The sequence below is a fragment of the Apostichopus japonicus genome, chromosome 3, assembly GCF_037975245.1.
Source record: "Apostichopus japonicus isolate 1M-3 chromosome 3, ASM3797524v1, whole genome shotgun sequence".
Lineage (NCBI taxonomy): Eukaryota > Metazoa > Echinodermata > Holothuroidea > Aspidochirotida > Stichopodidae > Apostichopus > Apostichopus japonicus.
In genome coordinates, this window is record NC_092563.1 from 26,877,417 (window position 1) to 26,901,291 (window position 23,875).

The 23,875-nt window shown below is 37.5% G+C and overlaps 2 protein-coding genes across 2 annotated transcripts; one reads left to right on the forward strand and one right to left on the reverse strand.

Moving 5' to 3' along the window:
• Positions 1-13,455, reverse strand: LOC139965680 (uncharacterized). Its single transcript, XM_071968294.1, has 4 exons — positions 13,278-13,455; positions 12,370-12,480; positions 1,841-1,993; positions 1-1,046 (listed from the first exon to the last, which is right to left on the reverse strand). Exons 1-4 carry the CDS (start codon positions 13,438-13,440, stop codon positions 823-825), a joined length of 651 nt encoding a protein of 216 aa, XP_071824395.1. The 5' UTR covers positions 13,441-13,455; the 3' UTR covers positions 1-822.
• A 4,167-nt stretch (positions 13,456-17,622) lies between these two features.
• LOC139965681 (uncharacterized) lies at positions 17,623-22,728 on the forward strand. The gene is made up of 4 exons (XM_071968295.1): positions 17,623-17,776; positions 19,569-19,654; positions 20,745-20,924; positions 21,980-22,728. Exons 2-4 carry the CDS (start codon positions 19,573-19,575, stop codon positions 22,192-22,194), a joined length of 477 nt encoding a protein of 158 aa, XP_071824396.1. The 5' UTR covers positions 17,623-17,776; positions 19,569-19,572; the 3' UTR covers positions 22,195-22,728.
• The last annotated feature ends 1,147 nt before the right edge of the window (positions 22,729-23,875 follow it).

A 23,875-nucleotide genomic window follows, 5' to 3' on the forward strand; every position in this document is an offset into this window, starting at 1 on the left:
TTTTGGACTTCATTATAGCTTTATTAAAGATCAGTGCTTGGTATTATTATTATTATTTATTGAATTTCATATAGCGCAACCCCAACAAAGTTTTCGGTTGCGCTTAACAACAAAATACAAAGAAAGAATAAACCATTCACAAGAAAATAAGATATCAAATGGCGTAGAAAAATGTACTAGATGAATATACAAAAATATACAATTTTATGAAAATCAAAGAGAAAAATAGAAAATGCAAAATGTTAAATAAATTCTCAAAGAAAATTCAAAAATATGAAATATAATAAATATAAATAATATAATATATAATAATAAATACAAATATTGAAAATTTGAAAAATTGAGTATATTAGTGATTAGCCAAGAAATAAATATGTTTTGAGTTTTCTTTTAAAAATTGCAAGATTCTCAGATTGTTTGACATGGTTAGGTAATTTATTCCATTGATCGGCGCCAAATACACTTATTGCTCTTGAAGCAAAAGTGACCCTCTGTGTTCGAGGAGAAGAAACATCCACATCCAAAATAAAAGAGAAAGGGGACATACCCCCCCCCCCCTCCACATACACACACCCTAACTAGTTAGACTTCAAATTCTCTGTTCCCATTCCCTCTTCCAAATAAAACAGTCTTCAGACGACAGGGACCAAACAACGTCCGTGTACCCCCCCCCCCACACACACACATACATCCAACCACCTGCACGTCATTCATAGTACACTGCAAAATATAATTACAGAATATGATTATGTATTTATTTATTTGTTTATTTTTTTGTTAATTTATTTGTCTACTTTTCGGTTACAATTTATTACTGGTTTATTATTCGTCTGGGATAGGGTATCCCTGACGAAACTGGGTGCAGTCGCCCTGGATTGCTGGCCTGGAGTCCGAGTTACAGAGTTCTGGGTCTTCGTCAGAGCCGTCTGTACAATCAAGATAATAACCATCACATACGTCACACTCCGTTATACACATTCCGTCATCACATTGAGCAAGTTCAAAGGGTTTGATAAAATTAAATTTCTCTTCAATGTCACAAGTCGCTGAGGAAATAAAACAAATACGAAAAACGTAAATAATGAACCGAAGAATAAGTTTATATTAAGAACAAGGCCGGGGTATGGGCGACGGATTGAGGGAGATAGTTAAGCGTGATATGGCCCTATCATACTGCGCGCGAATCACCTGATACCGTTGCCGTTACTATATTAGTCTTTTACGTACATAGGGCACTCTAAGTTGGCTTACATATCGGCGAATAAAGCTTGCGTGTGGTTACTTAGCATCATTGACGAACGAAGGATGTTTCCCAATAATTTGACGAGCTATATCTTAGAAACGATGGGAAAGACATTATTATACTGTGCAAACTGTAAAGGTGAAACCAGTCTTAACGTTGCTGTAACTATAATTATAAAATATAAATAATTAATATTTTTGCGTTTTAAATGATATGGGCTTATTTCGTTTTTCGGGTAAAGGATTTCATTTGTCTCTCTGTCTCTCTTTCTGTGTCTGTCTGTACGTGTGTGTTCAGACTGAAAGAGTCAAGCATATACCTTTCGAATCCAAAATCATGAACTCGCCCGGTAAACATTATCTACTAATTTACAATTAAAAACAAGTTATTATATTACTGTAATAAGGTAACGTCCCATACGAATACAACATTCTATAGGAGAAAGCGGCATAGTTACTATAGCTACAAACGATTTGCGCATCTATACGGGTGGGGGTGAGTTGGTGTTGAAGGGTGGGGGGTGGAGTATACATTGCATGCTACTTGACATCAGTGCAAACAACAATAGTGACCGTACCACTGTCTACTTGTACTGACCTTCCCATTTGCTGGCGCACCAAGCAGGATGTTCGTCGAAGCCATTTGGACAGTCAATGATGCTATCACAAAAATATGATGGATAGATACAGCAATTGCTGTCACCGAAACAGGGTATCTCATATGTGGATCCAGTACAGCTTTGGCAATTTCCTATGTTATAGGAAGAGATTGAGAGAGTTATAGCATGAAACAATGTAATATATAACACTGACAAGTTTAGGCTTCGTTAATGTTATATGAATCCCATAGGCTACCTCAGGTATATATCTATAGGTGTTATAGTGAGCCCGGGAGAGTAGGTGAGCGTGTGGTTGGGGAGAGGGCGTATGGCAAGCCGTTTTACTTTTTATTCGATATTTGATGATATCATCAAATATTTGGTGATATCACCAATTCATTTGCTGATATCACCAATTCATTTGGTGATATCACCAAATAATTGCTGATATGATTAAATAATAGCTGATATCAACAAATATTTGCTGATATCAGCAAATGAATTGGTGATATCAGCAATTGAATTGATGATATCAGCAAATCATTTGCTGATATCAACAATTCCGACATATCATTAATTAATTAGTGATATGAGGAACGGAATTGCTGATATCATGAAATGATTTGGTGATATCACTAAAAGATTTGCTGATATCAGCAATTGAATTGGCGATATGTTGGAATTGCTGATATCAACAATTCATTTGCTGATATCACCAATTCATTTGCTGATATCAGTAATTCAAGCGTATCGAACCAACGTCTACAAAAAGGAATTAGAAACGAGCGCCATCAACAGGCATTCTTTTTGGGTCTTAAGGGCGCTGTTTGACTGGTAGCGGGCACAGAAAGGCGCCTGGTGCGCGGTTAATTTCAGCCTTGGTTATAGCGATCAACGGGAGGGGAAAGTGGACTAAGTTACACAGTACCACTACTGCCCAGGCGCGGCGGAACGGAAAAATTATTGGGGGGGGGGGCTAATGTGTGGACACTATCTAAGCGGAGCGGAGCGTACAAGAAAATTTTGGGTTTTTTCAAACCCCCAGATGGCCGGAAACGGCACTTCCCGAGTGTTTTATGCTTCGAATACCTACCCCTAGAATATGGGTCTCAAGCCTGCAATTTCTCAGATTGCACGAGAAAGTCTGTAAAAACATTGTAATTTGTATATTCGATGGTGTTTTAGTAAGAGAGTAGCTATTACTCGAAGTGTACTCGCAAAGACGTTTTTGAGTGTAGTAAGTACAGTGGCGGAGCTAGGGGTATTGGTCAGGGGGGGGCAAGAATAGTCTGTAGGGGCGCTTTCGACACTATCTAAGCGGAGCGCCACCACAGGTTGGCGCGGAGCGGTCAGAAAAATTTTGAGTAAAGACACTCCCTAGATTGCAGGAAATCACCCTTTCGGGCCTTACTAATTTGCAGATAAACGGAGAATAAATAGGTGTCGTCGCCATTTTGTCGGAAAATTACACCAACAGAATATGACAAATGTCAATAGGTATATGAGAGCGCAATAAAATAGTCAATTGTCGCGAATAAGTAAAAAAGTAGTGAAAAGCTGAAAAGGGCGCCAGCAGTCCATTTGAGTCCGTCAGGGGAGGGGGGGGCATCCGCCCCTGACTGTATATATGGACGCTCCGCCACTAAGTAAGGGGATGTTGGAGAACTGGCTGAAATGAGGCAAGTCATTGGCCTAAGACGAAGTTGTGTTACGATTACCGGTACTCACACTAACTTCTTCCACTTTTCACGGGGCGTGAAGACGCGGTTGGGGTGACAATGTGGTCTATAGCCAGGGGACGGGCCGAGGGTCCCCCAGCAATTACTAAAATTATTACACCTATATAGTATACGTGTGCATCGGACAGATCGACAAGTATGCATTGAAAAATGGGCAGATGCACGTTTCGGAACCTTGGTAAATATTGGGGGGGGGGGCTTATCATGCATTTGCCCCCTCAACTTTTTCATTGGGGGATGAGCCCCCCCAAGCCCCCCGGTTCCGCCGCCACTGGGGAGGGGGTGCCCCCTCCCCTTTTGAAAATTTTCTATTGCTGAATGCCCTCAGATGCAATTTGGTGCAACAAAAGTGTACAATGGTGATGTTAATTTACTTCTAAAAAAAAATGTTTCCCAGGTGTAATTTTCTAAAATATTTGTGAAACAAAGTTGGGATCATCTTTCTCAAGAAATTTTATTTCTCATAGGTTATAAATTTCTTACAACCAGCCTGTAACTGCAAAACGGTGTTAAACTGTAAATCCTCATGCTCATACAGTTACATAGCTCCCAACTCTTGAGAAGGCAAATGCTGGTCCATGCCACGAATCGCTGTCCTGCGGGAGGGGTATAAGGGGAGGGGGTGTCCCCCTCCCCCTTTTGATTTTTTTTGGAATCCTGGTGATGCCTACATGTAAAATGGTGGCACTTAGAAAGGCTTTTGTCACCCAAAATTTTCTGAGAAATATGCATTTTTTCTGTGTGTAACATCAATAAATTGAATAGTAGGTGATAATTCATTCTTTCCCGTGGCATGAAAATGTTCGCTGCTCGCCCCAATGAAAAGAAATATAGGCTAATTTGAGGTTCAAATGATGCTGTAAAGGAGGTTTTATACTCTATTATGCTAAATGCTAAAGAAATGATGGTTGCTAAGTCAAAATTTGATGCAAATTTTTTTATGTATACTTGACAATTACAATGCGGTTTTTTCGGACGCTTGTGCGGGTCAGCGGGTTTGGGTGTTAGAATGCGGGTCTAATTCCCGCGAATTGCGGGTCAGTTGGGAGCTCTGCATTTAATTTTAAACCAGAAAACGAGAAGGTTTAGACTAGTCTACCACTGCTATTCCTCTCGATTTTTTAATTTCCAATCATATGATTTAGCGGATGTTCGGAAACACTTTTTGGCTCACCTTTGGGGGGGGGGGGCCATGGCCTTTTGGCCCCCCCCCTTGGATCCGCCAGTGAGTCATTTTATGATTCCGAGTAATGTTTTGGAAGCTGATATTTCATCGATTTGGTGAATTAGCTGATGTTAACAACCCTATTAGTGTAACTACACCCCACTCCCCCTCCCCTTCCCCACCTCAAATATTTGACTCTGCCAAACTTTTGATTGATCATTGCCTGGCAACATTGTAATAATAACTACAAGCCCAAGCACAAAGCAATATTTCCGGGTTTTAAGATAATTTATCAAGAAAGAGCAGGCGCGCAACCACCATCTTTGATAAGGAGATAGGAGAGGTCTGAAGAAGGGAGATCTCCGCTTCCCGTTAAAAATAAATTAGGTAAAAATCGGGCTGTTTAGATGCAAAGTGTAGTTATAGTTGCAGCTTTTGAAACAAACAATATTGTATAACAATATTGTATAACAAACAAAGTTATGAATTTATGTGTACTGTACACCAGGATTTGTCTTGTTGTATACTATTCTGTGAGTCAGTCTGGCGGAGTGGGGTGGGGTAGGGGCGTATAAGTAGGAGAAAGCCCCTCTAGACAAGATTTGTTAAGGAATTCTTAAGGAAGTGATAAGTGTGGTCATATGCAACAAGGAAAAAACAATCGAACTCCCTCAATAAAACCCTGAGTTAAATTAGAATCAAGTTACAATGATATTAATTTAACGTAGATGACCTTGGTAACATGCCCCGTGTGGTTCTGATCATATTGATATGTGGAAGCTTATACCAAGTTAGAGGTGACATGATATTTCTATATTTCTCACTGAGTGAGTCACTGCACTTTCGGTGGATCGTTTTCAGATTATCAGCGATTCTCTGATAACGATACATCTCTGCCATGATACAAGAAATTAATACTTTACCATGCAGGTAGAATCATATCAGGTTCATTCCATACCGTATCAAATCACCAATTTTGGAGTATCTTGTACTTCGACATTTTTCAAAGATCCCCAAATTTATTGTATGCTTGGAACACCATAAAATAAGCATATTCTGACAATTTCAGTTACATTGCTTCAAAATTGGCCGATTTATCACACCTTGAAATTCCACAATTTGTCCCCACCGTGTCATTTTGGCATTTTCTTGATTTTTGAGGTCTCATTTCTCAGCAATTAAATATTCTTCTACCTTCCTATTACAGATGCCTATAGAGTCTATCCCAAAGAATATGAATTTAAAAAAATAATCTATAAAAACATTGTCTTGTGGAGTTAGGTTAACTGTTTCAAAATATACGATTTTGGTATCTTTCACTACTGAAATATGTGATATTTTAAATTTTAAATTGTTCCTAAATCATTGCTTTAGGGTACTTGATTCTTTCAGAGGCTATTATGTCTAGTACAAACAATGCAAAATAATGATAAAAATGCTTTCCTATAATATATTTGCAAGTTGTGCAGCTCTAAAGTTGCTATTTCATGCTGCGATTCAGCATGAGGAAGGGGTTTTGATGCCAAAGTTATACCAACGTAACCATGTTAGAGCTGTGAGGGTCTTCTACTTTAATTATAAGTATAAATTTCTTACACCTTTACAAATTTCATGGTTCTAGCATTTCTCAATATTAGTTTAGGAGGTAGTAAACTTGCTCTGATGTACACAAGAGGTCGTATATGACAGCCGATAACTCAAAACGCGTCATTTTGAAAATATCTGGGTTCTCTTTCTAGAAGAGATATAGTACCACCCTAGCTGTTTGTACCAAAAATTTGAGGAGAGTAATTTGCCTTATTTTAAAATGAAAAATCCTCAAAGTTTGGGATGTTTACCAAAAAACGTTCTTGGTATCATTTTAACTTTTAAAACTTGGGTTTAATTGAAACCCTTTCTTTCGAGGGCAGCCAATCTTCGTCAACGCGTATATTCTACAACAGAAAACGAGGTAGGAAACAATTTTCTAAGTGGAAAGCAGCTTAAAAGGATTGTCTGGTAGCCCTGAAAATTAACCTAAAAAAATGATAATTAATTTTTCAAACATGTAGTCAAAGTATCAAAGTATGAGAACGCTAATGTTGCGTTTGACAGAGAAACGAGGTTTAATCGTTAATAATGGACATCTCAAACATGATTTGAACAGCCTCGAACGTGACGTCATTTTCGCAATTGCAGATTGCGATATAACCCACGCTCCGTACAGTACCGTACTACCTACAGTAATCACAACAAAAAACGCGTTTGTATACAGATTCATTTCTTCCTTAATTTTCGGTGAAATTTCTTATAAATTAGATATGTTTTTAAAAACTCCTTAAGCCGCCATATATGTCATAAAAGCACAATCAGACTCAATAAAACCAGTTTTCCAGTGTCCGAACATTTTAATCTTCCACAACACAATATCGACTGTCTAAAGTTTGCCATAATCATGGGTAATTTGTCTGACCATAATAAAAGAAACTTGAAGGAATTCGAATTGATCCTTAAAGTACGTTCACACTGTCATGGTCTCAATAGGGATAATGGCTCTTCTTTCCGGGTTCAAGCACTTTGAACAGTCTGGGGGGTTAAGGTAGACTAACGTGATTGAAATCACTCTTTTTACACACTAAGGTGTCCGAATATTTGTGTAGCGTGTAGTTATATCTATTCTAAATATGTATTTGGAAAGGAATGAAGCCTATCGCTTGTAGCTTCGTAGTATCAGAAATGTCCTTACCGTATCAGAAATACACGTTATGTTTGAGAGTATACCATAAGACATGGGCCTTCCTTATGAATCTCAAATAAAGAACTTCAAGTAGATTCGTTTTCCACACTAAAACAAACTGTTACAAATGTAAACTTAAACCAAACCAACACTAATAATAATTTATGCAAGCATGACTTAATCAAATAACCTAAACTACAATTCTGTGAATGTTAATACGTCACAATTTACTTGAAAAGACGAAGTTCCTTTCTTGACCTTTTATCAGATATCAATAGAAAGTGTTTGAGATGTTTCTCATCTAGAAGCATCACTACATTTGACGCATATCCATCCATAAGTAAACATTTACGATGTCGACCCCACCCCCCCCCCCCCCATACCCACCACTCTCCAGGCGCGGCGGAACGGAAAAATTATTGGGGGGGCTAATGTGTGGAGACTATCTAAGCGGAGCGCCACCATCGGTTGGCGCGGAGCGTACAAGAAATTTTGGGTTATTTCAAACCCCCAGATGGCCGGACACGGCACTTCCCGTGTGTTTTATGCTGCGAATACCTAGCCCTAAAATATGGGTCTCAAGTCTGCAATTTCTCAGATTGCACGTAAAAGTCTGTAAAAACATTGTAATTTGTATATTCGATGGTGTTTTAAGAGAGTAGCTATTATACTCGTAGTGTACTCGCAAAGACGTTTTTGAGTGTAGTAAGGACAGTGGCGGAGCTAGGGGTATTGGTCGGGGGGGGGGCAAAAATGGTCTGTAGGGGCGCTCTCGACACTATCTAAGCGGAGCGCCACCACAGGTTGGCGCGGAGCGTACAGAAAAAATTTGAGTAAAGATACTCCCTAGATTGCAGGAAATGACCCTTTCCGGGCCTTGCTAATTTGCAGATAAACGGAGAATAAATAGGTGTCGTCGCCATTTTGTCGGAAAATTACACCAACAGAATATGACAAATGTCAATAGGTATATGAGAGCGCAATAAAATAGTCATAATAGCGAATAAGTAAAAAGTATAGTGAAAAGCTGAAAAGGGCGCCAGCAGTCCATTTGAGTCTGTCAGGGGGGGGGGCATCCGCCCCCTGACTGTATATATGGACGCTCCGGCACTAAGGGGATGTTGGAGAACTGGCTGAAATGAGGCAAGTCATTGGCCTAAGACGAAGTTGTGTTACGCTTACTGGTACTCACACTCACTGCTTCCACTTTTCACGGGGCGTGAAGACGTGGTTGGGGTGACAATGTGGTCTATAGCCAGGGGACGGGCCGAGGGTCCCCCAGCAATTACTAAAATTATTACACCTATATAGTGTGCATCGGACAGATCGACAAGTATGCATTGGAAAATGGGCAGATGCACGTTTCGGAGCCTTGGTAAATATTGGGGGGGCTTATCATGCATTTGCCCCCTCAACTTTTTTATTGGGGGGGGGCTGAGCCCCCCCAAGCCCCCCGGTTCCGCCGCCACTGCTACTGCCACTGGGAGAGGTACCGTGGCTACTCATGCACTTGTGACAGGGAGGACAAACATTGGGCAAGCACCGAGTAGGCCAGGCCTATAAACCTATGAAAAATAATATCGGGGTGGTTAAGTAGCTCAATATGAAATACCAAAATGTAAAAAGTATACCCTGGTCGGCGGGCGACAGAAACAGGCTGGGAACTGTGTCCATTAGACTGGCTCCCCGATGGTGGCTGCAACCAGTGGCGGGAGATTTGTTTCAAATATTGGGGTGGGGGGACTTTAACTTGGGTGCAGACGCGTAACATTTCCCCCACCCCAAATTAAAATTTTAAATTAAAAAATATATATATATATATATATATATATGTATGTATATATATATATATATATATATGTATGTAAATATAAATACAGGCGTGTATCCAGGATTTTCTAACCCGGGGGCGCGATCGAATTACTATCTAAGCGGAGCGCCACAGAAAATTTCTGGTTTTGATAGCCCCCCAGATCACAGGAAATGGCACTTCTCGGGCTTGAAAATGATCAACAAGTTGTATACTTTGGCCTGAGAATCAAGGTTTCCCAATAGTTTTTTTTTTCTATCCATAACCTTTCCAAGATTGTCACCAGTCACACATCATGTTCGACCTCATCGCTTCTCCTGTGGATCATTGCTTTGGAAGGTAATACTACGTAACGGCCTATACAATACCCGTCAGCCCCACTTTTCAAGGTTTGAAGCCCATTATTTGTTCAGAATTTGAATTATAAATTCACTTCAAAACATATCCATAAATGTTGCACAAAATTTCATCTATGGTCAACCAATATATAAAAAAAAAACTTCAACCCCTAACAGACCGGTCAGTAGAGGGAAGTATGATGAAGAATGTTGGTCAGGGAATTTTCGAAAATTCAGACACAGTTAATTTATTGTGTACAAATTTTATAAATATAAAACTTCGATATCGTTAAAAAAGACAAAAAAGATCTTCGCCCCACCCCCCCCCCCCCCTACTTGGCTACGTGCCTGCGGTTAGAAATCTTGTAGGAAACAGGCCAAATGGAAACCCAGTGACCCAGTGAACCCATACCGATGTGGATCATATATATGATTGTACGTACTTACACTCATACACAAGATATGTACAGACATTATGATAATAATCATGAGTGACAACATGCTATACGGTCACAGGTCACAGAAACGACGACGAAGAGTCATTTACCTCATAGCGCATGTGTTGGATGAAGTTTTAGCCACCGCCAAATAGGATTTGGATAAATAATCTCATGCATTAGTTTCTATTTATTCACAAAAACACTATGCCACCAAATATTGGGGAGGAGAATATTAGATACTATATCCCCCACCTAAAATATGCCCCCCCCCCCATGATCGCCGCTCATGGCATGCAACGTTCCGTCTGGCTGTGCCTGTGCGTCTGCGATGGAAAGGAGCTGATCGTGCACAGCTGCTATTGAATTGAACCTGTGCTCATCGATGCTCGCGTTAATCCGTTCTAAATTTCTCTTTGCCTTGGAGAAGACGTTCTTTCGCTTCAGAAGCATTATCATTGCCAGTTAAGAGCCTCTCTACTTCGCCCAAAATCCGAGAACTTCTGTCAATAACGATCTGTGCTTCATCAAGTTTACCGCAATCGCCAAGGTGAAAGTAACGCTACCCGTACCCTGTTGTCTCGTCACTGTCATTTGCATGTACTGCTTAGTACACTGACATCGTGTGCGCATGCTTGTAAGACGGGCTGTCACGGTTGAATTACTGATATCATCGTCACGGTTGAATTACTGATATCAGCAAATGAATTGGTGATATCATCAAATGAATTGGTGATATCAACAAATGAATGGTGATATCAACAAAAGCATGCATTAGTGATATGTACGGTTCATTTGCTGATATCATTCAATCAATTACTGATATCACCAATTGATTTGTTGATATCAGCAAATGAATAAGTGATATGTTGGAATTGTTGATATCATCAAATGATTTGCTGATATCACCAATTATTTGATGATATCAGCAAATAATTGTTGATATCATCAAATGAATTGGTGATATCAGCAAATGAATTGGTGATATCAGCAAATGAATTGCTGATATCAACAATTATTTGGTGATATCAGCAAATAATTGTTGATATCAGCAAATAATTGTTGATATCATCAAATCATTTGATGATATCAACAATTATTTGCTGATATCATCAAATAATTGGTGATATCAGCAAATCATTTGATGATATCAACAATTATTTGCTGATATCACCAAATATTTGATGATATCATCAAATATCGAATAAAAAGTAAAACGGCTTGCCATAAGGGCGCGGAAGGAGGGGGGGTTATGGAATCACACCTGATGAACGTATAAAAAACTGGGTTGCAGATGTTATTGTCATCATTTGATAGTTTTCTATACAAGGGGTAATATCTACAGGAACATTAAACTCATCTTACAAGTTTGTTTGAAATCTAGCAAAGAGTCAAGCATATGCCTTTCGAATCCAAATAATTCATTCATCAGGTAAACAGATCTGCTAATTTACATTAGGGAAACCCGCGCGGAAGTCATCAATAATCATAATCATAATCGTAATCGTAATCATAATCATACAAGGTTGTTGTGTTGTCAATATCAAGTTGGACTTTCTAAAACAATGGATCTTTATTCACATTTACATTTAGGAACCGATATCAACATCAATTTATCGTTAAAAGGAGCACTACAGACATTTAGCATATATTAAATCTGAATATCTTGAAAACCTTTTTATTTATAACAAACAAACATAACTTTTGCTGATCTTCCTCCTATTATTACTGGTCTATAGCACATCAAGGCTAAAACTCAGCCTAAGGTTATCCTTTAAATATCGACGGAATTGTCGAAAAATTAACTCGGGCAATAACAATAATTTGTATCCACGTTCACACTTCACACTTCACAGAACTTAATTCTTGCAAGTTTTGTACCAAGGGCTATTGTATTATCATATATCAAGCCGTGTATTTATTATAAGGCCACGGTTATTTCTTTCTTCTTTCCTTTTATGCTTTTCATTCAGGCAGTATTCTATTTGTTAAGCCCTCAAGAATATTTAGTTTACTCCCCTTTAACTTTGATGTACTTTTCGTACTTAGTCTATGTACACAATACGTGATTAAAACAAATATAAATGAATGAATGAATGAATGAATGAATAAATATGACTGAGTCTGATGAATATAATTTGGTAATATATTTTGAAGATTTTTTGAAATGAAGATTATATGCAAAAGCGTTAACTGTTTATCCTTTACATAGAGTTAGTTCTAAAGAATCAAGATGCTACCTTTACATAGAGTTAGTTCTAAAGAATCAAGAATCAAGATTCTGCATTTACATAGACTTAGTTCTAAAGAATCAAGATCCTACCTTTTACTGTGAGGTTTCTCTCTTGTGGATTAAAGTTTGGAAATTGGCCCATAGACAACTTTAGGAAGCTCAGGCACGTGACGACTACGAGGAAAACAGTATCCATGGCAACTGCAATGCAAAACAGGCGACACAATGTATACCATCAAAGTAAGTACTAAATGTGATACGAATAATAAACTGTTGATAATTAATTATAATAACATTAGGTATGAATAGCATGAGATAAAAAAAATATCATAAATGTATAAATAATAGCAGCCGTACTACCTACTTCAATGCAAGCAAATTCTCAAAAAGCAATACTTTATCCCAACGAGTATGCTTAGGAACATTGTTTCAACCAAGTTATAGACAACCAATTAGTTCAAGTTATTTTAAAGGAGCAGTCTAGACTTATGGTTGAAATAAATACATTGAACATTTTGAAAACCAAAGAAGACGTTAAAAGATCAGTAGAACCACATATCAAAAAAATCTTGAAATTTGTCTCTTATGTCACCTTATATTTCAGGTTCGGTCTTAAATGGGATTTTAATTAACGTGCGCATTGAAACGTTTTACACTAAAGAAAGACGCTCTGGTGCCTTGAGTATACAATTTCACCAACAAAATAGAAAGAAACAGGAAGATATACTTTCAAGTTCAATATGTTCCAAGACTTCTCCAAAATCTCTTTTTACATACATTGGGAAAAACTTAAGCAAATATGTGTCTCATATTAGTCTCATATTCTGACGCTGGACATAGTCAATACATCCATTAAAATTTAAAACATAGGGTAAGAAGTATAAAATAGTGCCATAGAAAAAAATTATAAAAGAAAATTATTATAATAATAATAATGATCATAATAATAATAATAATAACAAAGTCAAATTCAATATAAAATGAAGTCAAAATCTTACCTTGTGTGTTGTTTTTTTTTTGACGGTGAATCTGCGAAAGATTGTTGAAACTTAAGCTCTTGTTTAGATTCTCGATGTCAAGCGATCCTCTGTTGATGGTGTCTTGTGTCAGAAGGCAATAATGTCGACTCCTTATATCCATGTTCTTCTTATTCTGTACCATTGTTCACTTCACCACAAAACCAGGCTATTTATTTCTCAAGATGGTGACACCGCAAAGAAAGTGCAACATGATTCTAGAGCTAACAGTGAAACCACAAAATAAGGCGATAAAAGGCTATATGATAGAGGTTAGACATTTCCGCAAATGCGGTCATCGATATATATAGCCTCAACTATTGGAAAGATTTTATGAAGAGGGGTTGGGTGGCTGCACTTGGTTTATTGTGGCCGACCCCTATGTAGGGGAGTCTGGGGTCCACCACCAGAAACAAAATTAATTTTTTAAACGCCAAACTGGTGCATATGTTAATATAGTAACAATTTTCAACAAAATTAGTAATTGTTCGGTTAATATAGAAACAATTTACGACAAAATGTCAAAATTCTTAATTCTAAGAAGCATGAAATTCAACATTTTTTTGGCTGCAAAATGACGGCGAAAGATCATTTATCAAATGTCATCAATTGAACTATTGGCAGCACAGTGATAAACTGGTCACTAAGAAACTAAGAAATCTCGTCAATTCAACATTTTGCAAGCAAAATTATGAATTATACGACTCACATCAGAAAGCCATCATAAGTCGTAAAATATTGAGATGCTTTTGCATACACCTAACAGATTTAAATTCTTGTCAAAGAACTAAACCCTATAGTTTTCTTGCTTTAAGGGAAGTAAATATTTATTCTAACTTGATGATTTGTGAGACTGTAAATGGTGACCTTCTTCAAAATGGGAACGTCTTCAGTGTTGTTTGCTTTCTTGACTTGTGAATTAGATACTTATATAAGTCAATAGTAATAAGCTGGGTAGCGCCGAAATATGATATATTGTATACTATATTACCATTTCAGATTCCTGATTCGATTTAAAAAAAAAAACTGCAACTCAAACATCGACGGCTTTCTAAACCGAGTTTCGTTTACCTTCTAAACCATTTTTGGGGTCAACATGAGCCTCCCAATCCCCTGCACCCCGGCTCCACAACTTCCAAAATGGACGTGGGTAAGGGGGGGGGGCTTCAGTTTGTACCTTATCAGGTATACAGACGCGATGCCTATATTTCAGTATTTGAGTTGATTCGAACTCCTAATGACGTTAAAATGTTGTTACTTTAAGTGGCTATACTGCATTGTCAATTACACTGCGGGAGAAGGGGGGGGGGGGTCTGAGGGGGTGAAGTTTTTATTCATATTCCTTTTCATGTGGAAATTTCATGTGGAAACAAAAGAAAGAAATCATTAAGTGTCGTCACCAACTATATACCAATATGCATACAGAGTTACAATGGTCAGTTATGTTCATGCGCCAAGAAGATTTACTGTCACATTGAAAGAGTTTCTTTTATTTCTCATTTGGATAAGGTCAATGTAGGCCAATGTAATTTGGAAGGTGCAGAAAATTTATAATAAAATCTAGATCCTGAAATGAGTCAGTAGTTTTGATATTAACTGGTTTACAACAATGGTCGTAGGAACACCTTTGACAGTAAGGCAGGAATTGTTTTTGTTCTCCATCTCTGCCCCCCCCCCACCACACCCCAACCACGTGTACGTACACCTTTTCTAACTCGGGGTACACACCTCATTAGGTTAGCTTAACACGTTACAGTCATGATAAAGTTATCTGCCTTCATCGCCTGTTGAGCACATTGAAAAATAAGATTTTTCTGGAGTATTTCTCCGACCAACCGCCGACTCTCTAACCTCCCCAACCCCCACCCCTTACCCGTACCCCCACACACATACCCGCATACGAACACACATACACACTTTTTAGGGGCTTCTTATGTCATTGAATATGATAAAACTGTATGAAGACCATGATGTTAACTTCCTGGTACAGATTTTCAAAAGGTAAATGCTGTGATTAATTCAACCATATAATGCAATTCTATTAAAAAAAAAAAAAAGTACCGTATAATTTTATGACTTTTGTTTTCTAAATTATTTATACCTCTTCCTGGTAAAGTCATTCTTTTTCACTGTGCATTCAAACGATTAGTTCACAGAATTATTCTTTCTACAACGAGAAAAGGGAAATTCTTTGTAACTTTGATAATGAAAAAAAAAGAGGACTGCCCTCGTGACAAAAGGCTGTTTAAATAGATAAGGCTTTTATTGAACCAGGACTAATAGATCAAGTTTAGTCATTCAAATGAAATGAAGCTTCAAATGAGTCATTCCAGGCTGCTTTATTTCCGTAACCTATCTCGCTTTAATCAGTGTAGCCTACAGTATAGTGATTACGAATACATAAAAGGATTGGTTCAGGTGTTTGACATGTCTATTTTGTATGAAATAGCACAAAAAGACACAAAGAACAGTAAAGAAACTACCATGATAGCATGCTCTGTTAAGGAGATATGACACTTTGAAGATATCAAAATTTCTTTGAAAACGACTGGTGTAGAAAGACTAACTGTGAAGGTGTGATGTCACATCCTCACTTCCTTAACATCTGTGAATATATTTCTTGAAAAATTATTTACATTTTTTAACACATTTGAAAATAATATAATCAAAAATTCTTCAGATGTTTAATCTCAAACACTTCCTTGGACAAATATGAGATCTCCTGACATATCTTTTGATTGAAAGTCATGAAATCTCACAAAATATTTAGAGAAAAAAACAAAGACTTTTCAGGAATGTGAGGATGTGACATCACAGCTAGTCAGATTTCAGCAGTTTCTACACAATCTGATAAAACTTTACACTTGAATATCTCTTTAACCGAAAAAGATATTTGAACAGTTTTTTTCCACCATTGTGTTTCTTTTATTGTCCTCTTTCATATAACATAAACATGTATGACAACTGAACCAATCCTTTAAGGATCGGCTTGGATTATTCATTATGAAGCTGATGACATTCGTTCAATTGAATACGAAACCAAATACCAAGCAATTGTAAATTATACCTTTAAACGGTATAACGACCCCGACCTCCCACCCCACCCCACCCCACACCACCCCACCCATACCAATCTCCACGTCCTTTGCTCTAAACCGCATCCATATATACATATAGCCTACACATATCAGCTGCTCAAATATATGAAAGGATAAATCAGGGTTAATCTAAGTTTGAACAAGGAACTTTTACTATATGTATCCAGTGTCATTTGCCTGTAGTCTATTTTTCTCTCGAGATAATGAAAATCGAAAAATTTGCATCATAAAATGTGCAGTTGCGCACTGATAACAAAACGCTTCTGCTTCCTGTATTTTACATTTTTACTGTTATGACTCACCTGTAAATTGGATAGTTTCTTATTTTACCTATTAACTCCGGCGTTGTTTATATATAGGAGCTTTGATTCATCACTAGATCGACATACACTGTAACTATAACAGTAAGAATCATCAATCGGAGAAAGTGATCGAGCACAAACTGCAGTGGTCATTTCCCATCCCCTATCCTCCCCCACCCCCCAAATTCCAAACCCCTTCCCTGTCCCACTTTCAAACAGGTCACATTTTTCTTTCCACGTTGAAAAATATTTCAACTATGAAGCAAGTCAGATTAATGACCGTGAGATAGAGATGTACAGACGCAATAAAAGAGGTAGTAAGAATTAAAGGGCGTCATCATCCTCTCTTACCCCACCCCTAACCCCCCCCCCCCCACCACTCTAACCCAAACCCTTCCTTGTCACGTTGCTGTCAACTCCCGTTCGGTGGTGTTTCGACAACCTTGATGAAATATGGCTCTATGTACCATAAAAGCTGAATCACCAGGTGACTAACCAAAATAGTAGAATTATAGAAGTCTTTCCTCAAAGTACATATAAGGATATAGGCCTATATATATATTGTGGTAAGCTATTTCCGTGAACTCCCTAGTAAACGGAGAAGAAGGACCAGGGTTATGTATAACAATCACACGCTATATTATTTGTACTTCTAGTAGGCTATTATTCACTATTCCAGTTTGTTTTCACTTCCTCATTCCAAAGAAAACCACTTTCAATTCAAATGCTTTCAATTGCAATAAAAAAAATCAAACCTATAGGACTGTTCGAATTAAAAAAAAAAAAAAAACTTTTCCATTCAAAGTTTAGTTCCAATCAACCACAATAGTAAGTTTGTGGTCCTATTACGCCAAACAGAAAGAAATGTTGTGGTTAAGCGTTACTAAAGGAAAGATTGATCTGAAATTGCATAAAATGAGCCGTCGTAGCATAAGTTTTGACATAATTGAAGAGCTCTTCGAAACCACACAAACGTGTAAACCAAAAACAAATAGACTTCATCAACAACGGCGTATCGGTTTTCTCTCTGAAAAGCATTACCTCTTTGGCTGTTCGAATCCATCAGAAATATTATAAAAAGGTAAGCCCATTCGTACACTTTTTTTTAATTGTTACCATGAATGTTTTAAAACAAACAGTTTGGTTAATTTCTGTGTTTGTTTATTTGTGTATTTTTAAACGTTGTTTATTAAATTTATTCTATGGTATGACAAACAATCTTTGTACTCCGTTATATAATTTGCACGTCGAGCCACACATAATGATACTATGTTATACGTGATTGATTTGACCGAAACTTAAAGGTAATCAGTACAGGCCCCAAATTATAGCACGCTATAATTGCTAGAAAGTTTTCAAATGTAATTTTCTGGAGGTCTTTACCTTCCAAATTGTTCTCAGACATTTTTAAGGAACACACAAGATGACTGTATGGCTATAAGTGAGGAAAATTTCCTCGAAGGTTGTAATGAAAACGGTTCAAGAATTTTGACCAAAGGTGACCATATTTCAATATCTAGCATATTCGGGGCCAATACAGCATACCGCCCCCATCATGCTCGAATATGAAACGAACACACAAACTATCTTGTCGCTTGGCTATAACTATAGCATAGATACCAACAATAGTCAGTTTACCAATCACTGCATGCAACAAGACAGTCATCACTACGACAACAAATGCTGAAAGTTAAGTAAAAACCTTCGTTTGAATAAACGTTACACTTTTTCATTGAAGAATTGCACAATATCGATTCCATTCAAAAGTACATATTTGAGAAAGATTAACAAATATTTTTCAAGACGAAACTCTGAGATATTGACAAGTATCGTATTTTTTTCAGTCGTTTTTTTGTTTGTTTTTTGTTTGTGCTCTTTTTAATAGTTAGATATTATTTGATTATACGTGCGCTTGGTAAGTTGTTCGAGAAGTATAAGGAAAAAAGGAGAATTTGATCTTTTACAAACTATTTTGCGAAATATCTACCAGCAAACGAAGCTAACATTTAGCCTACCACTGTTTTCAAGATATAAATACATTTGGCAATGAGATTTTAACCAAAAATATGATCATATTTTATATTTTCATGAAAAATCTTTCATTGAAAACATTGTTTGCATAACGTTGCGTTTGTAATTTGTGCGTGGCGCAACCGGTTATGCAGTTCTATGGGGATAGCAACCGCACTCCGACGCCCGCTGCTAATCATAGCCTAGTCATTTATACCCGTTATGACCCCCAAACAATATTCATGTCAGTTGGCATTGTCTGGAGTCTAAACTTGATTAAGTTAAGCAATAATTCGTTTTCATCAGATCAAAAAAACCGGGGGCGCCATTATATCAGTGTTTAATAATGTGCGGCAGAATAAGGTCACGTGATCATACTGTTATACCATTTCTGTTATCACGATGAACACAGAAAATGTTGACTTTCCCATCGGCTGTTGACCTTCAAAAATGTATGATATATTAACATCGATGGGCTACAACCCCCTAGAATATCCGCACTTATGATCAACTTTGAACCAACCGGAGATTTTAGAAACCATTTGTTTGGAGAGCGATAGAGGGCGACCCTCCCGATCATGCCCTTCCATACACATGTTCGCTTAAAATTGTACATAGATATTGCTGGCATATTTTCGTTTGACAGAAACACTATGGGTAATGTGGTTAGGTGGGGGGGGGGGTTGGGTAACATCTGCCACCGTGTTTCCTGTAAACAACCGTGCCGCCTTCCACGCACGTTTCCTTGACCCGTTGCATTGTATATATATGATATACGTCGTTTTCAGCTTCTATAGTTCTATCAGATTTCCGATGCCTTTATATTCTGATATTCACGTATAAATGTCTCTCCCTTTTAATAGAAAAATGAACCATCTGCAAGTCTTCGCTATTTTGATGTCTACATTCGTAGCAGTTGCTCTTGGACAAAACGACAGCTTAGTGTTAAGTAAGTGAGAAAACTTGTTCACTCGTTTCCAAGCACCAGTATATATATATATATATATATATATATATATATATATATATATATATATATATATATATATATATATATATATATATATATATCTATATACTCATTACGATTTTCATGTATATATATTCATTTGCCTTTGTCGTTTACCTCCATTGCATTAACATAAAGTCTGTTTAAAGTATCTCTTTCGAGATCCGGCTTTAGGAATCACAAATGATTTTCGAGTTGGATAGCATCATGTTTGATCTCTAGAGTAGGGCAAAATATGTCACCAAAAACAGAACTAGTATTGTTCGATATAGGTGACAAACGCCTACAGTGGAATTACGATCTTCCTTACCGGTTTCGAACCTCTGGACATACAATCAGCGTCCATAGCCTAGTGGTTAGGGTGTCCGCGTACAGAGCGGGAGGCCCGTGGTTCGAATCCCGGTGGAGGCTGAAAGTTTTTTCACTGTTCTTGATTTTCCAACTCATTACGATTTTCATATATATATATATATATATATATATATATATATATATATATATTACCGTAGTAACTCATGACTACAGGAACCATGTGAAAAATGAATATGCAGTGTTTTCGAGAGCTGAACATTGAGAGTGAGTGCCACCTGAATATGTATATCGTTCCTTTTTGACCAATTACAAAGCTTCAAGTCGTTATTTAGACAATGCTTCATTATAACGTTGTATATATGCACCCATATACTGTTAATTTCTTAACTTGTATTCTTAGCGATACTCTATTAACATGTGAGTACGTCATATTTCTTTCCAATGCACTCCAAAGTATCCACACACCCTCCTCTGGTACAACAGTATACAACAGTTGGTATTATGTCCATTAACAGCTACCGTACCTTCTGTAATGTTGGTTTATTTGGTTGTCCGTTCATTATTTTGTTTGTTTGTTGATTTTGTTTTTCCCCTGAACAGTTGAAATTTTGTTATTCAAAAAAAAAGGTTTTATGTAGGCACCGACAATTACAAAGGATTGCGCTGGCTGGGGAGGTAATATGTATATTATATTTGTGTTTTTATGATTTTATCACAGGAAATCCTCGATACACCTTCGACTGCTCCAGTTCGTTTGCAGACAGACTACGAGAACAAGGCAAACTATTTGAATGCGGCGTGGACAACCTATGTATTGATGCCAGTAAAGACGTATGTGACTCTACCGTGAACTGTGATAACTTCATTGATGAAAGCGACTGCGATGATGAATGGCTGGGTAGGTGTTATTATTATAATATCAGACATGCTGCTATATGGAATCCATATAGAAACCATGAACACGGTTTTAAATGTTCTCAATGGACAGATACGTGTATACGTACTACTATAGGTTACAAATATTACATAGTAGGCCTACACCTATGTCACACCTATTTATTTACTTTTTAAGTTGTTCAGAGCTACACTAACACCATGAATACGGTAATTGTTATTGTTTTATATAGGCTACATAAATATGTTTAGATGTAGTAGAGTCAGTTTTTTTCCCCCTTTCTTCCGCCATTCCCTAGCAAGTCCCCTCTCCTTTTCCAAGCCACTGTTGTTTCCCTTAGGCGCCATATTGTTATGCGTTGAGGTTTGTGTACCTATTCCGTACAAGAAAAGTTAATTACTCACTGAGTTCGTTACAGAGTGTGTTCCGTAGGCTATTCGTACCGAGTATCACAGATGGTTTGAAATTCAGGGGGCTATTGTAGTATGGCTGAGATGCTGAAGGGAAGATGGGCGCTAGGGCGGAACGAACTTTCGGAACACCCTATATTAAATCAACTATGTAATAGGTACCATATATAGTCAAAAAAAAGGGGCAAATGTTAAGGGATGGGGGAAGAGGGGGAAGCAAACGCCGTGCATGGGACAGTAGGACAATCGGCTTTGATTTGAGGGGACAAACCAAAACGTTACCATAAAACAACTTTCCGACAACTTTTCATTTCGCGTCACCAATTTCTATAGTTGAATGTTCTAATTATTTCAACAAAAGGGCACATTCTAGTTATTTTATTTTTAGTATTTACAACCCCCGCTCCTTTTTAATTATACCGTGATTTGATTTTTCAACAAGGGTACGTTTTACCACCAAAAGGGTGCATGCTTCTTAGTTATGAAGGCTTCCCGATGTGTTTCATAATAAAACTGCCATGTGGGCAAGTTCCCCCTGTGTCCCCTGGCTTTGGGGAAAAGTCCCCCCCCCCCTGTTTCCACGGGCATTTGAGGGGAGGGCATGTTTTACCAGGAAATCAATGATTTTGTCTCTCTTTTTATACACAGACAATTGTTTAATCGACATTAACGACATAATTTTAGGGATAAAACCCTTCCGATTATTCCAGTGTACAGACGGTATGTGTATAAATGAATGCCAAGTGTGTGACGGTGTTTACATGGACTGTGTCGACGGATCCGACGAACACCCTGAAAAATGTAAGATTGAATCAAACAGACCAAATCCTCAGCGATGCGCAAATTACAACAGAAGACGCTGAGCACTGCACCGTTGGCCGTTACCATTATAAACAACACGCATATAGATGTACCGTATCCTCTGAAATGAATGCGTGAAGATAGTCGACGTGGAGATATTTAAAATGCTGTTAATATATATAAATATTGGTTTATTGTGTTTTTTAATTTAAAGAAGTTAAGTATAGGACAAATCAAACACAGTCCAGTTTAAAAAAACAAAAAACAATAAAACAATGTTAACTATGAATGAGAGCTTCAGAACTCTGGAAGCCCGTCTTGGGTATTGTTCAGACACAGAACAAACATAAGATCTGTTACTACGCTCATCTTCAAATGAATGCAAATAAATCACCTATTACCAATGATATTTACCTTTGGTCATGTTGTTAATATGCCCTTAGAAATGAATATTCACATATATAGGTATCCGTTATGTATCAATTGTACATTATATCAGTTAAGCCAGTTGATCAGTCCCTTCAGGTTTCTTAGCAGAATCTGAAACTGCGCTATATATATATATATATATATATATATATATATATTCTTCTATATATATATATATATTGTTCTTGATTTTCCAGCTCATTACGATTTTCATTTATATTTATTTATATATACATATAATATATATATATATATATATATATATATGTGTGTGTGTTCTTATAGAAAGTCCCTCTATGCAGACAACGTCACTCTTTGTAGTTTACGACAGTCCTGGACCTATTTGTTGTAAAATGTGAGATAAATAAAGGTGGTAAAGGTAATTGAATGAGATGGCAGCCAATGGATGATAGCTCTTGTATTTGAATAACATTTAAAAGAAGCGAAAATATAACAGAAGTCAGTATTCAACATATCAAGTCTCGGCTTTTATCCGCAGTCAATAAATGTATATAGGAAACATTCGTCCGGAGTACGTGCTTGCCAAACAATAGGTTTCAAAGATATTGTCAGCTATATATGGTAGGCCTAATCGACATTAAAACGTTGAAGTAACCGCAATGATATTGTATTAAATTCTCTTATAGGCAACTCCAACTCCCCCTCCCAATCTCCTCCATATCCGCACCACGACAATAATTGACAACATCGTAGTGTTATTGTTTCCACTTAAAACTTTAATGGTATGTTACTCAACACCGTGCACAATGTGTTGGGGGGGGGGGCTATCCCCACCCTAAACACACCTCCGATAATTAGTCGGGGGATTTTGCATTCTGCCGGGGAAGATTTGGACCAATATACTTCCAGAATTGACTTCAATTTAATTGAAATTTGTTACCAAAACCTTACGTTAAGGGCTACTTATATACTTCTTTACCTATGGATGATCCCCCCACACCCACCCCTCCCCCCTATGGGTGAGTTGAGAGTCGGCTTCAATGACCCCACTGCAGTATACCCTTCCTTTATGAAATACTTGATTCACATCTGGCCCTCACATAAAGATTCAGGTGACTACCTGAATCAGTCAGGGGGGAGTTCATGATAAATTATGAAGACAATCTTGCGCTAAGTGTCAAGGTCCCAGGAACAGGAATGGGTGCGATATCCAAGCCTATCTGACGTGATTCTCTAAACACTTGTCGAAGAGAAGGCAAGTGTTCATCCGTGTTCAACGGCTATAGATTTTTAAGTGAGATTTGACTCCATAACTCTTTGGATTCACTAAAAGACTAAAAGAAAAGAAATGAA

Bases quoted from the DNA above. Each gene is read 5' to 3' on its own strand.
- LOC139965681 (XM_071968295.1), top strand. From the start codon at position 19,573: ATGAACCATCTGCAAGTCTTCGCTATTTTGATGTCTACATTCGTAGCA. The intron at 19,655-20,744 runs GTAAGTGAGAAA...ATTTTATCACAG, and splicing joins AAACGACAGCTTAGTGTTAA to GAAATCCTCGATACACCTTC. The intron at 20,925-21,979 runs GTAGGTGTTATT...TTTTATACACAG, and splicing joins CTGCGATGATGAATGGCTGG to ACAATTGTTTAATCGACATT.
- LOC139965680 (XM_071968294.1), bottom strand. From the start codon at position 13,440: ATGGTACAGAATAAGAAGAACATGGATATAAGGAGTCGACATTATTGC. The intron at 12,481-13,277 runs GTAAGATTTTGA...TTTGCATTGCAG, and splicing joins AAAAAAAAACAACACACAAG to TTGCCATGGATACTGTTTTC. The intron at 1,047-1,840 runs GTCAGTACAAGT...TTATTTCCTCAG, and splicing joins GTGCGCCAGCAAATGGGAAG to CGACTTGTGACATTGAAGAG.